The 12,706-nt window shown below is 48.6% G+C and overlaps 1 protein-coding gene across 1 annotated transcript; it reads right to left on the minus strand.

The window, feature by feature from the left end:
* Positions 1-1,114: 1,114 nt before the first annotated feature.
* Positions 1,115-12,420, minus strand: pdcd7 (programmed cell death 7). Its single transcript, XM_069147224.1, is given in 6 exon segments — positions 1,115-2,791; positions 10,323-10,410; positions 10,494-10,724; positions 10,963-11,101; positions 11,329-12,039; positions 12,041-12,420. Coding segments are annotated over 6 exon segments (1,599 nt in total). The 5' UTR covers positions 12,338-12,420; the 3' UTR covers positions 1,115-2,658.
* Between the last annotated feature and the right edge of the window lie 286 nt (positions 12,421-12,706).

Consider the following 12,706-nt stretch of genomic DNA (forward strand, 5'->3'; position numbering starts at 1 on the left):
ATTAGTGTTTCAACATTAGTGTGTTTCTACATTAGTGTGTGTTTCTACATTAGTGTGTGTTTCAATATTAGTGTTTCAACATTGGTGTGTGTTTCTACATTAGTGTGTTTCAACATTAGTGTGTGTTTCTACATTAGTATTTTTGCAGGAGGACGATCAGAGATGGTTGATCACGATATAGTGAAATGAAACAGCTGGTTTTAGATGAGGAGCCGATGGCAGACAGCAGCTGTCCGTCTGTCCATCTGTCCACTCATAGCTAATTAGGTATTTGCTGCAGGAGGACAGGGACAGATGGAGCCGGGACATCCATCAACACAGATCATCTCTGACTCTTATTTATCTGCTGATGTTTGTGGACCGGTGACATTAAAGAATTAGGAAATAGAGACTTCACCTGTCAGGTGTAAATATCTGACTTCCTGAGCACCACTGGAAACAGTTCAGTTTATTATTTGACTGTCAGTTCACTTTACTTTTATTAATCGATATTGGATGTTTTAGTTTGATCGCTGGTCAACTTTTTGACAGATGATCAACAGACTCCTGTAATCATTAAACATCATTCTAACATTACTTTATTCATAATGGATGTGTCGCCAAAACAACAAACCGTATCACACACAGAGAACAGTAGAGAGCCTACCTGTCTGATGTCGAGCTGCAGTCAGAGTGACGCTGACACTGATCAAAACCACCTGCAGCTCTGATCCACCGACCTGCAGTAACCCGGTCAGCTGACTGACGGCTAGTGACAGCAGCTGATTATCATCCTGAGTCCAACACGTCTGCAGGACGTCCACAACGTTGTCTCATTACTGGACAGGTGTCAGAGCTGCACTGTGGGATTAACCCTTTTAGTGCCACAGGAAACTCTGTAGATACACACCATGATGTTCATCTGTTTCCTTCCAGCTGCTCTACTCGGTGGATCTGTCATTAAAAACGATGTTGGACTTTGCTTCATCAGGTGGACGGAGAGACTTGGAGACGATCATGTGATGACTGCTTGATGTTGTATGTTGGTGTGCTGCTCACCATCATGTTCACCACAGCTCTCCTGTTGACTGTCCTACAGCTAAACTCTTCTTCTCATGACGAGGCGTCGACTCACTTGTCCATTATTTAATTCATTTCATGTGTGACTTTATTTCATTTCAACTCATTCAGAAAATCACAGAAAAACTCTTCAAAATAACTTCTGACAAATAAAACCCACAAACACGGAGCAGGAGTGCGACACCTTCTCAGGTGTCACACAACTGTGAGACAGCGTGAGTCAGAGTCAGAGTGAGACAGCGTGAGTCAGCGTGAGACAGCGTGAGTCAGAGTGAGTCAGTGAGAGAGTGTCAGCATGAGAGTGAGACAATGTGAGTCAGTGAGAGAGTGAGTCAGCATGAGTGAGACAGCATGAGTCAGTGAGACAGCGCGAGTCAGCGAGAGAGAGTGAGTCAGCGTGAGACAGTCAGCATGAGTCAGAGTGAGTCAGTGAGAGAGTGAGTCAGCGCGAGAGAGACAGCGTGAGACAGAGTGAGTCAGTGAGACAGAGTCAGTGTGAGTCAGAGTGAGTCAGTGAGACAGAGTCAGAGTGAGTAAGTGTGATTCAGCATGAGTCAGAGTGAGTCAGTGAGAGTGAGTTAGCGTGAGTCAGTGAGACAGATTGAGTCAGAGTGAGTCAGCGTGAGTCAGAGTGAGACAGAGTCAGCGTGAGACAGTGAGACAGATTGAGTCAGAGTGAGACAGCGTGAGACGGCGTGAGTCAGCGTGAGTCAGCGTGAGACAGCGTGAGACAGTGAGTCAGTGAGAGAGTGAGTCAGCGTGAGTGAGACAGCATGAGTCAGCACGACACTGAGAGAGTGAGTCAGTGAGACAGATTGAGTCAGAGTGAGACAGCGTGAGACAGCGTGAGACGGCGTGAGTCAGTGAGACAGATTGAGTCAGAGTGAGACAGCGTGAGACAGAGTGAGTCAGCGTGAGTCAGTGAGACCGATTGAGTCAGAGTGAGTCAGAGACAGTGTGAGTCTGTGTGTCAGTGTGAGTCAGTGAGAGAGTGAGTCAATGTAAGTGAGACAGCATGAGGCAGCGCGAGACAGTGAGAGAGTGAGTCAGTGGGACATATTGAGTCAGTGAGACAGCGTGAGACGGCGTGAGACAGTGAGTCAGTGAGAGTGAGTTAGCGTGAGTCAGTGAGACAGATTGGGTCAGAGTGAGTCAGCGTGAGTCAGAGTGAGACAGAGTCAGCGTGAGACAGTGAGACAGATTGAGTCAGAGTGAGACAGCATGAGACGGCGTGAGTCAGCGTGAGTCAGCGTGAGCCAGCATGAGTCAGTGAGAGTGAGTCAGCGTGAGACAGAGTCAGCGTGAGTCATTGAGTCAGAGTGAGACAGCGTGAGTCAGCGTGAGTCAGCGTGAGTCAGAGTGAGACAGCGTGAGACAGCGAGTCAGAGTGAGAGAGTCGGTTTGAGTCATTTCAGATAAAAGACAATGAACACATCAGATCTGAAGTTCTTCAGTTTAATGTCACCTTCAGTAACTGTCGTCAGTTAGCTTCAAGTTCAGAGACATACTTCAGAGAGACGTTAAACAGTCATGTGTTGAGGAGAACTGTGCAGTGGGAGGGGCTTCTTTCTGGGTCCTCTTCAGCTGCTTCACAGCAAGTCATTCAGACTCAACAGTTTGCAGGACAGAAGCCCAGACCTGGTCTGATGGAGGGTCCGGCAGGATCCAGCTCTGAGGAACCGAGGAACCGTCAGGATGATCCGCCGCGACCACAAAAACGTCCCACTCCCTCCTGAAACAGAAGCACATGACGATTATATCACTGCCGACCAATCATCATCCCGCAGTGACAACACCCATTGGTTTGTGAACTTTATGAATCCTCCAGTTCAGATTCTGTCCGTCATCATCTTCCTAGTTCGGAGCGGTTTGGAGCAGGAAGTGACCATATTTGGACGAGCTGGGGGAGGAGCCAGTGGTGGATCTGACCGATCTGATTGGAAACCTGACGATACTATGTCCCGCCCACCGATAGCTGTAACCTGACTGCACCACAGGCCTGTCAATCAAACAGACACGCCCCCAAAAACAGGTCTTCTTGAATCTTCTTTTCTAATGAATGAGGGATTATTTTCAGATGGACCTCCAGAAAACTAATAAGAAGGAGTGACTTTAGCTAACAACACCGAGATAACTGATGGACACATTTTATTCACTTTGGATTTGATGAGAGAAGTTGAATGGGAGTCTATGGAGATGGTAAAAGATGGCGCCGTGCTAGTGGCAGCCTGTTACAGCAGCTCCCTGTGTGTTTTAATTTTAAGTCTTTTTTCACTTTTTTTTCTCTCTTCCGAGTTGTTTTTCTTTCACGTTTTTCTTTAAAGTTGCTTCTCAATACACTATATAGTGTGAAATGAGTTGCTGAAAGCATGTGCAAAGCTAGAAAACTTTGTCGCACTGAAATGTGGAGTTAGACCGTTGAACAGTTTCTTGCACGTCTTCAGCTCAGATTTTTGTAGGCGGTGCGAAAACCCAACCTATCTACGTCACAACAACCTATCTACGTCACAACAACCTATCTACGTCACAACAACCCATCTACGTCACAACTACCCATCTACCTCACAACAACCTATCTACAGTGCATCTGGAAAGTATTCACAGCGCTTCACTTTTTCCACATTTTGTTATGTTACAGTCTTATTCCAAAATGGATTAAATTCATTTTTTTCCTCAAAATTCTACACGCAATATCCCATAATGACAAAGTGAAAATAGTTTGTTTAAAATTTTTGTAAATCTATTAAAAATAAAGAACGAAAATATAACGCGTACTTAAGTATTCACAGCCTTTGCTTGATACTTTGTTGAAGCACCTTTGGCAGAAATTACAGCCTCAAGTCTTTTTGAGTATGATGCTACAAGCTTGGCTCCTATTCTTGGGCAGTTTCTCCCGTTCTTCTTTGCAGGACCTCTCAAGCTCCATCAGGTTGGATGGGGAGCGTCGGTGCACAGACATCTTCAGATCTCTCCAGAGATGTTCAATCGGGTTCAAGTCTGGGCTCTGCCTGGGCCTCTCAAAGACATTCACAGAGTTGTCCCGAAGCCATTCCTTTGTTATCTTGGCTGTGTGCTTCGGGTCGTTGTCCTGTTGGAAGATGAACCTTCGCCCCAGTCTGAGGTCCAGAGCGCTCTGGAGAAGGTTTTCATCAAGGATGTCTCTGTACATTGCTGCATTCATCTTTCCCTCCATCCTGACTAGTCTCCCAGTTCCTGCCGCTGAAAAACATCCCCACAGCATGATGCTGCCACCACCATGCTTCACCGTAGAGATGGTGTTGGCCAGGTGATGAGCGGTGCCTGGTTTCCTCCAAACATGACGCTTGGCATTCAGACCAAAGAGTTCAATCTTTGTTTCATCAGACCAGAGAATTTAGTTTCTCGTGGTCTGAGACTCCTTCAGGTTCCTTTTGGTAAACTCCAGGTGGGCTGTCATGAGCCTTTTACTGAGGAGTGTTTTCCGTCTGGTCACTCTACCATACAGGCCTGCTTGGTGGAGTGCTGCAGAGATGGTTGTCCTTCTGGAAGGTTCTCCTCTCTTCACAGAGCAACGTTGGAGCTCTGTCAGAGTGACCATTGGGTTCTTGGTCACCTCCCTGACTAAGGCCCTTCTCCCCCGATCGCTCAGTTTGGCCGGGCGGCCGACTCTAGGAAGAGTCCTGGTGGTTCAAACTTCTTCCATTTACAGATGATGGAGGCCACTGTGCTCATTGGGACCTTCAATGCTGCAGAAATGTTTCTGTACCCTTCCCCAGATCTGAGCCTCCATACAATCCTGTCTCAGAGGTCTACAGACAATTCTTTGGACTTCATGTCTTGGTTTGTGCTCTGACATGCACTGTCAACTGTGGGACCTTATATAGACGGTGTGTGTCTTTCCAAATCATGTTCAATCAACTGAATTTACCAGGTGGACTCCAATCAAGTTGTAGAAACATCTCAAGGATGATCAGTGGAAACAGGATGCACCTGAGCTCAATTTTGAGTGTAATGACAAAGGCTGTGAATACTTATGTACATGTGATTTTTTTTCATTTTTGATTTTTAATAGATTTGCAAAAATTTCAAAAATTTGTATTTCATGTTATCATTATGGGGTATTGTGTGTAGAATTTTGAGGGAAAAATGAATTTAATCCATTTTGGAATAAATCTGTAATATAACAAAATGTGGAAAAAGTGAAGCGCTGTGAATACTTTCCGGATGCACTGTACGTCACAACAACCTATCTATGTCAGATCACAGACGGTTTATATAGCCCTCTGCATGGCTCCTCCTCTCATGGTGAAACGTCATAAAAGCCTGCAGCTCATTTGCATAAGAGGTCGTCCCACTGGACTTCAGTTCTAGTCCTGACGTAGTCAGATTGTTATTGTACATCAGCTAGCTGCTGATGTCTCCCTCCACCTGCAAGTGCATCTTTCCTGGAAGCAAGAACCTCCAAAGCAGCGCTGCATCGCTATTTAAATGTCCTACTAATGAAGGAAAAAGAGGTGGATTGATTTCATGAAGAGCTAAAGGAGACTTTAGGATTAACACCAACAGCCTCCTCTGTAGGGACCATTTCATGGTGGATAGTTTCACCAACTTCCACCGGAGATGGACGGAGTTCACGGACACACCACAGTAAGTTCTGTGCTTGTTATAATTATACTAGATAACTTTTCCACAGTAACTCTGCTATATTTAGTCCGCGGTGCAAACACTCAGTGTAGAATAACTTTATTTTGGTGAAATGGGAGCTAACATGCTAATTAGCTTCTATTGAGCTCGTAGCAGAGTTCAGAGGAAAATGCTCCGATAACTGCGGATTGTTTTATGCGTCTCAATAAAGCTCCAATAAGGAACTATAATACATGTAACTCTGTATTTTACATGTCGGGGTGATGGTGAACATGGACCAGAGGAGATCTAGTCCTCACATTAATGAGGGGAGGGTTGTTGTTTTTGTACTCCGGTGTAACGTTACAATCACCGACCCTCTCGGTTACATGTACCGATACCGGTCCGGATAAACGAGCCCGACTACATGTGGAGGAGGCTGCAGAGAGGAGGAGGAGGAGGAGGAGTTGGTGGAGGCTGTAGAGAGCAGGTGGAGGGACATCAGTGGAAGAGAAAGACTATCGGCTCGACCTGAGCAGGTTCAAAGTTTGAATTGATGTGATGTAATGAATTGAAGAAACCCCCCCCCAACCCGTCTGAAGTAAACAACTACAGACCGTCTCTCTTCTTCCATTTCTTTCCAAAACTCTGGAGTGAGCTATCTTTAACCAACTCTCCTCCTATCTCCACCATAATAACCTTCTTGACCACCAGTCTGGTTTCAACAGAGACGGTCCTCCTTCTGTCTCTGAGCAGCTTCACACTGCTAGAGCAGCCTCTCTGTCCTCTGTCCTGATCCTTCTAGACCTTCTGCTGCATTGGACACAGTGAACCACCAGATCCTTCTTTCCTCCTTCAGGACCTCGGTGTCTCAGGCTCTGCTCTCTCCTTGTTCTCATCCTACCTCAACAACCTCACCTACCGGGTAACTTGGAGAGGATCTGTGTCTGAACCTTGTCCTCTCACTACTGGTGTCCCTCAAGGCTCCGTCCCAGGTCCCCTCCTCTTCTCTCTGTACACCGACTCTCTCGGCTCTGTCGTTCACTCGCATGTCTTTTCCTACCACAGCTATGCTGATGACACCCAACTGATCCTCTCTTTTCCAGATCTGAAACACAGGTAGCAGCATGAATCTCTGCCTGTCTGACTGACATCTCTCAGTGGATGTCCTCACACCACCTGAAAATCAACCTCCACAAGACCGAACTGCTCTTCCTTCCAGAGAAAGACTCTCCCACCCTCGACCTGACTACTACCTTCAACAACTCTGTTATCCCGACCCTGACTGATAAGAACCTCGGAGACACTCGACAGTCAACTCTCTCTTACTGCCAACATCACTGCAACAACACGTTCCTGTAGATACATGCTGCACAACATCAGGAGAATACGTCCTCTTCTCACTCAGAAGGAGGTGCAGGTTCTGGTCCAGGTTCTGGTCCAGGTTCTGGTCATTTCACATCTGGACTACTGTAACTCCCTCCTGGCAGGTCTATTTGTTAGTACCATCTGACCTCTGCAGCTCGTCCAGAATGCCGCAGCTCGATTGGTCTTTAACATCCCAAAATTCACTCACACTACTCCGCTCCTCCTCCTCCTCCTCCGCTCCCTTCACTGGTTACCAGTAGCTGCCCGCATCCATTTCAAGACATTGGTACTTGCGTACCGTGCTGCGAACAGATGGGGTCCAGTGTACATCCAGGACATGGTCCAACCTTACATCCCAGCCCCTCCCTCCACTCTGCTTCTACCAATCGGCTTGTTGCTCCTCACTGAGTTAAACACTCTACAAAATCACAACTGTTTGCTGTCCTCCTCCTAAATGGTAGAATGAGCTCCACCAACATCAGGACAGCAGAAACTCTGAACATCTTCCACCACAAACTAAAAACACACCTCTTCCTCCTTTACCTTGAATAGTAGAACTTTAGTATCTTAAAATAGAACTTACTGATAGAACTTTGTAGTTTGGCTTTCTGGAAGAAAATTTATTTTCTTGATTCTTGTTGTTCTGGTTTTGTACCCTCATGGTTGAAATGTACTTATTGTAAGTAGCTTTGGATTAAAGAGTCAGATAAATGAAATGTAATGTAATAATGAATTAACATGATATAATGAGTTGATGTGATATAATGCAGCGTTGTTCATGTTGCAGTCGTTACAGGACTAAATCAACTCCTCCTCTTATTATCTCCACTATTGAAATGCAGATCGTTAGAAGTAGTTGGAGACTCACTGTCTGCTGTCTCTGGTGTCCAGTTTGACTCCTGTTACAGGTGAGGGGGACAAGCTGGATTTGATTGCATCTGTATGTTTCACTCATTGGACAAATAAATTCTGATTCTATTGTTTTCATAAAGCAGGCTGCTCCGTCCACCAGAGAGACAGAGGACCAGTGGGACATCATGCATAAAGTCACCGAGAGGTTGGATGTCAGACGGACCGCTTAGTGGGGAAAAGAACTGCAGCCACAAGACTGTCATACAGAACACTGAACACCTTCCAGTGAGGGGGCGGAGCTTTAGCTCCTTCAGGACACGCCCCCCCAGTCTCAGAGCAGAGAAGACTGATGATTTTCTCACTATTTCAAACCCTAATTTAACAAACTTGTCGGTGTGTTTTTTCAGCAGTGGACACCATCTACTCCACTGTGTCCAAACTTCAGACTAATCCCGGAACAATAAAACTCTGGACTTACTGTATGCTAATGCCATGGATGCATACAGTGCTACTGCCCCCCCCCCCCCCCCCCCCCCTTGGTAGATCAGACCACAACCTGGTCCTGCTGACACCAAAGTATGTTCCTCTGGTGCAGATGCAGCCTGTAACCACCAGGACTGTGAGGAGGTGGACACAGGAGGCTAAAGACGCCCTGCAGGACTGCTTTGAGTCCACGGACTGGGATGTGCTGTGTGGACCACATGGGGAGGACATCAACAGCAGGACGGACTGTATCACAGAATACATTAAATTCTGTGAACACACCACCATACCATCCCGGACTGGACACTGCTTCCCCAACAACAAGCTGTGGATCACCAGTGACCTGAAAGTTCTTCTTAAGAAGAAGAAAGCAGCCTTCAAGTCTGGGGACAGGGAGGAGCTCAGGAGAGTGCAGCACGACCTGAAGGAGAAGCTCAGGGAGGTCAAGGACTCCTACAGGAGGAAGCTGGAGGCAAAACTCCAGCAGAACAATGTGAGGGAGGTGTTGACCAGTATGAAGGAGATTCATACCGGAACCGGTGACTCTGTGAGAATCACTTTCTTTGATTTCTCCAGTGCATTCAACACCATCCAACCACTGCTGCTGAGTGAGAAGCTGCATGTGGTGGTGGGGGTAGTGGGGGTGGACACGTCCACCGTCTCCTGGATCACCGACCACCTGACAGGCAGACCACAGTTTGTCCGTCTGGGCAGTGTGCTGTCTGATACGGTGGTCAGTGGTACTGGAGCTCCTCCGGGAACTGTTCTGTCTCCTTCCTGTTCACCTTATACACCACTGACTTCCAGAACAACTCAGAGTCAAGACATCTACAGAAGTTCTCTGATGACTCTGCAGTGGTAGGATGTATAAGGGATGGACGGGAGGAGGAGTCAGTGGACGTTGTATAAGGGATGGACGGGAGGAGGAGTACAGGGCAGTAGTGGAGGACTTTGGGGAGTGGGCTGGTAGAAATCACCTCCTCCTGAACGTGGCCAAGACCAGAGAGATGGTGGTTGACTTCAGGAGGAAGACGACGGCTCCACAACCGCTGAGAGTTCTGGGAGAGGAGGTGGACATGCTGGAGGAGTACAAGTACCTGGTGTCTCCATGACAACAGACTGAACTGGAAGACCAACATCAACGCTGTCTACAAGAAGGTGATGAGTTGACTCTTTTTCTTGAGGAAACTTCGATTCTTCAATGTGTGCAGCGAGATGTTGGAGATGTTCTACCATCTGTTGTGGCCAGTGAACTGTACTTCTAGTAGTGTGCTGGGGGGAGAGGTGGAAGGGGGGGGCAGCATTGGAGCCGGAGACACCAACAGACTTAACAAACTGGTTAAGAAGGCCGGCTCCATCATCGGCTGCAAACTGGACAGTCTGGAAAAGGTGGTGGAGAGGAGGACGCTGAACAAACTATTATCCATATTGGATAATCCTGATCACCCTCTCCACCTGCTGCAGGGACAGAGGAGGACATTCTCCAAAAGACTCCTCCAGCTGCTGTCACAAGGACAGATCCAGGAGATCATTCCTGTCCACTGCAATAAGACTGTACAATAACTCAACTCTGGCAAAATCCATCACACAGCAATAACAATAGTGCAAAGATTTAAGCAGCAAACATGTTTGCTGCTTAAATCTTTGCACTATTGTTTAGTTAGTTTAATATTATTCAATTTTATTGTATATATTGTTCATTTTTATATTTAATATTTTTTACTATGTTATTTTATTTCTTTACCTGTGTCTATAATGCTGCTGTTGCGAAAAACATTTTTCCCCTTGTGGGATTAATAAAGTAACTATCTATCTGTGGAGGCAGAGGCTTTTTGGAGCCGACCTCTAGTGGCACTCGGTGGTATTGCAGCCAAAGGCACTTCTGCATTGAAACCATTTTACAGACCTGGAGCTATAATCTGGATCAGAGATGATCTCGATCAGAGATGAGGACCTACCTGATCTGGATCAGAGCGTGCAGCGAGTGCTGGGCCTGGTTGTAGAATTCTGTGAAGGGCTGCAGGACTCGGTCAGCTGAAGAATCGTCTGTCAGTCACACAGAGACAGGAAGTGAACAGCGTGTTGGAAATCGCACGGACTGCGATGGGTCACATGACACGCAGCGTTACCTCCAAACAGCAGCGAGTCCAGTCTGCGCCTCCTCTGCAGCTGTCGCTCCCTCTCCCTCCTCCCCCGTCTCTCCTGCTCCCTCCTCCTCTCCTCCTCCTGCTCCCCCTCCAGCATCACCAGCAGAGCCTTCTCTTCCACTGCGTACACCTCCGTCCTCCTCTTCATCACCTTCCTCAGACCATCCACACTGCTGACGAAGGCCTCGTCACACTCAGGCTCCGTGAGGATACCTGGCACACACACACGCGCACACACACACACACACGCACACGCACACGCACACACACACACACACACACGTCAGCCCTCTGTACAGCAGGGTAACATCTTAGTGATGAAGGTAGAAGAGGAGTCTCCCTCAGAACATTAACAATGTTAAACATCTCTATCAGGCAGATGAAGATGCCGTGTTCTGGGCCCGGTCCTGCAGGTCTACCTGCGTCCCAGATTGAGAACATGAGCGCTCACCTTTCCTGGACGCCGCCTCCTTCCTGAGCCGCCGCAGCTTCTCCAGAGCTCTGAGGACGTCCGTCATCCTCCTCACGTCCGTCTGCTTCTTCCTCACCTCACACAGAACCGAGTCGGCCACCAGCTTCAGCTCCCGCTCCTAAACACACACATCTGTCACCTTCATCATCACCTTCATCCCCACCATCATCATCAACATAACCACTGTCACCTTCATTATCATCACCACCATCACCACCATCATCATCATCACCACTGTCAGCAGGCTGCAGCAGGTTAGGATGGATGCTGTGACGTCACTGCTGGCTCCAGGTCACCGGTGGGCTGCTGGATGAAGACTGTACCTTCCTCCTCAGGTGTTCTTACCTTCTTCTTCTCCTCCACCTGCTGGATCCTCTTCATCCTCCATCCATCGATGGCGGCCTCCTTCTCCACTCTGCGCTCTTCTGCCTCCTCCTGCTCCATCTGCAGCTGGGTCCGGGCCCGCAGTCGCCGGGTCCTGCTCCGGGCCACACGGGCCACCGTAGCTGTAAGTCGGTCTAAAGCCTGAGCGTCCCTGAGGAGATCCGCTGTGTCCTGCAGCTCTGTCTTCAGTCGGAGCGCCGTCCGGTAGGAGTCGGTCCAGCCGGTGTCATCGTCCAGCTGGACCTTCAGAGACTCACACAGCTCTTCCAGCCGGGACACGAGCTGAGCGGCCCCGTACAGAGCGTCTCTGAGGGCGGGCACCGAGGCCCGCGGCCGGCCCTGTGGGCTCCTGGAGGTTTTCCCTCGGTTCTGTAAGAACCTGCGGACCCACTGAGCGTCGTGTCTCCGCTGCACCGCCGTCTCATCCTCCGGTCCCGTACTGTGGTCACCGTCCTTCCGCGGAAGAGGACCCTGCGGCCCGCCGAGGAGGTCTCCTCCCTCCCGGAGCTCCTCAAACGGTTGGTGGCTGCAGACTGACACCGACTCACGGTCGTACCGGGGAGTCGGAGTACCGGCTCGGAACTGCTGTGGGAACGTCTGAAACGCCCCGGCGCCGCTGTACGCGTTCACCGGAGCGGAGGGCGCCATGCCCGGGAAAAGTCCAGGGGGGGGGGCAGCCGAAAGGAGGCGGGGGGAAGCTGGGATCAAATCCATGTGGGGGGTCAAAGCGAGGCCACCCGAAACCCGCTGCTCCGGGACCCGCTGCTCCGGGACCCGCTGCTCCGAAACCCGCTGCTCCGGGACCCGGAGCGGTGAAATCGCCCCTGAGTCCGTAAGAGTGACCATCATAAGCCGTTGAAGGTGTCCACGATAGAGCAGCGTGCTCCGGTCTGGTGCTCCCGGTGTACGGTGTCTGCACATATTTATACCCCGGAGTCTCTGGCGGAGCGGGCGGATACGAGCTGTCCATGCTGAAGACGGATGTTTCGACTAGGTCCTCTCACTCCGGGCAGCCATGTTGAAGTCCTTCTGATGTCATCGCGGTGCTGCTTCTTCCTTTGTTTAATGGAGGGTGGCAACTAGTAACGTTTAAGGAGCTTTACCGCCACCTACTGTGCTGGAGTGTCAACCGGTTATTCAATTCAATTCAACTTTATTTCTATAGCGCCAAATCACAACATAGGTTATTTCATCGCACTTAACACATTAAAGTCCTTACATCAGAACTTAACAATATTATAGAGAGAAACCAACAATTCAACAATTCATCAATTCATCAACTCAACAATTCAACAATTCAACAATTCAATGATTCCCACATAAACTAGGAGGTAAAAAC

The sequence above is a fragment of the Embiotoca jacksoni genome, unplaced genomic scaffold (assembly GCF_022577435.1).
Source record: "Embiotoca jacksoni isolate LCO1_2020_lvr unplaced genomic scaffold, fEmbJac1.0.p SCAF_136, whole genome shotgun sequence".
Taxonomy (NCBI): Eukaryota; Metazoa; Chordata; class Actinopteri; family Embiotocidae; genus Embiotoca; species Embiotoca jacksoni.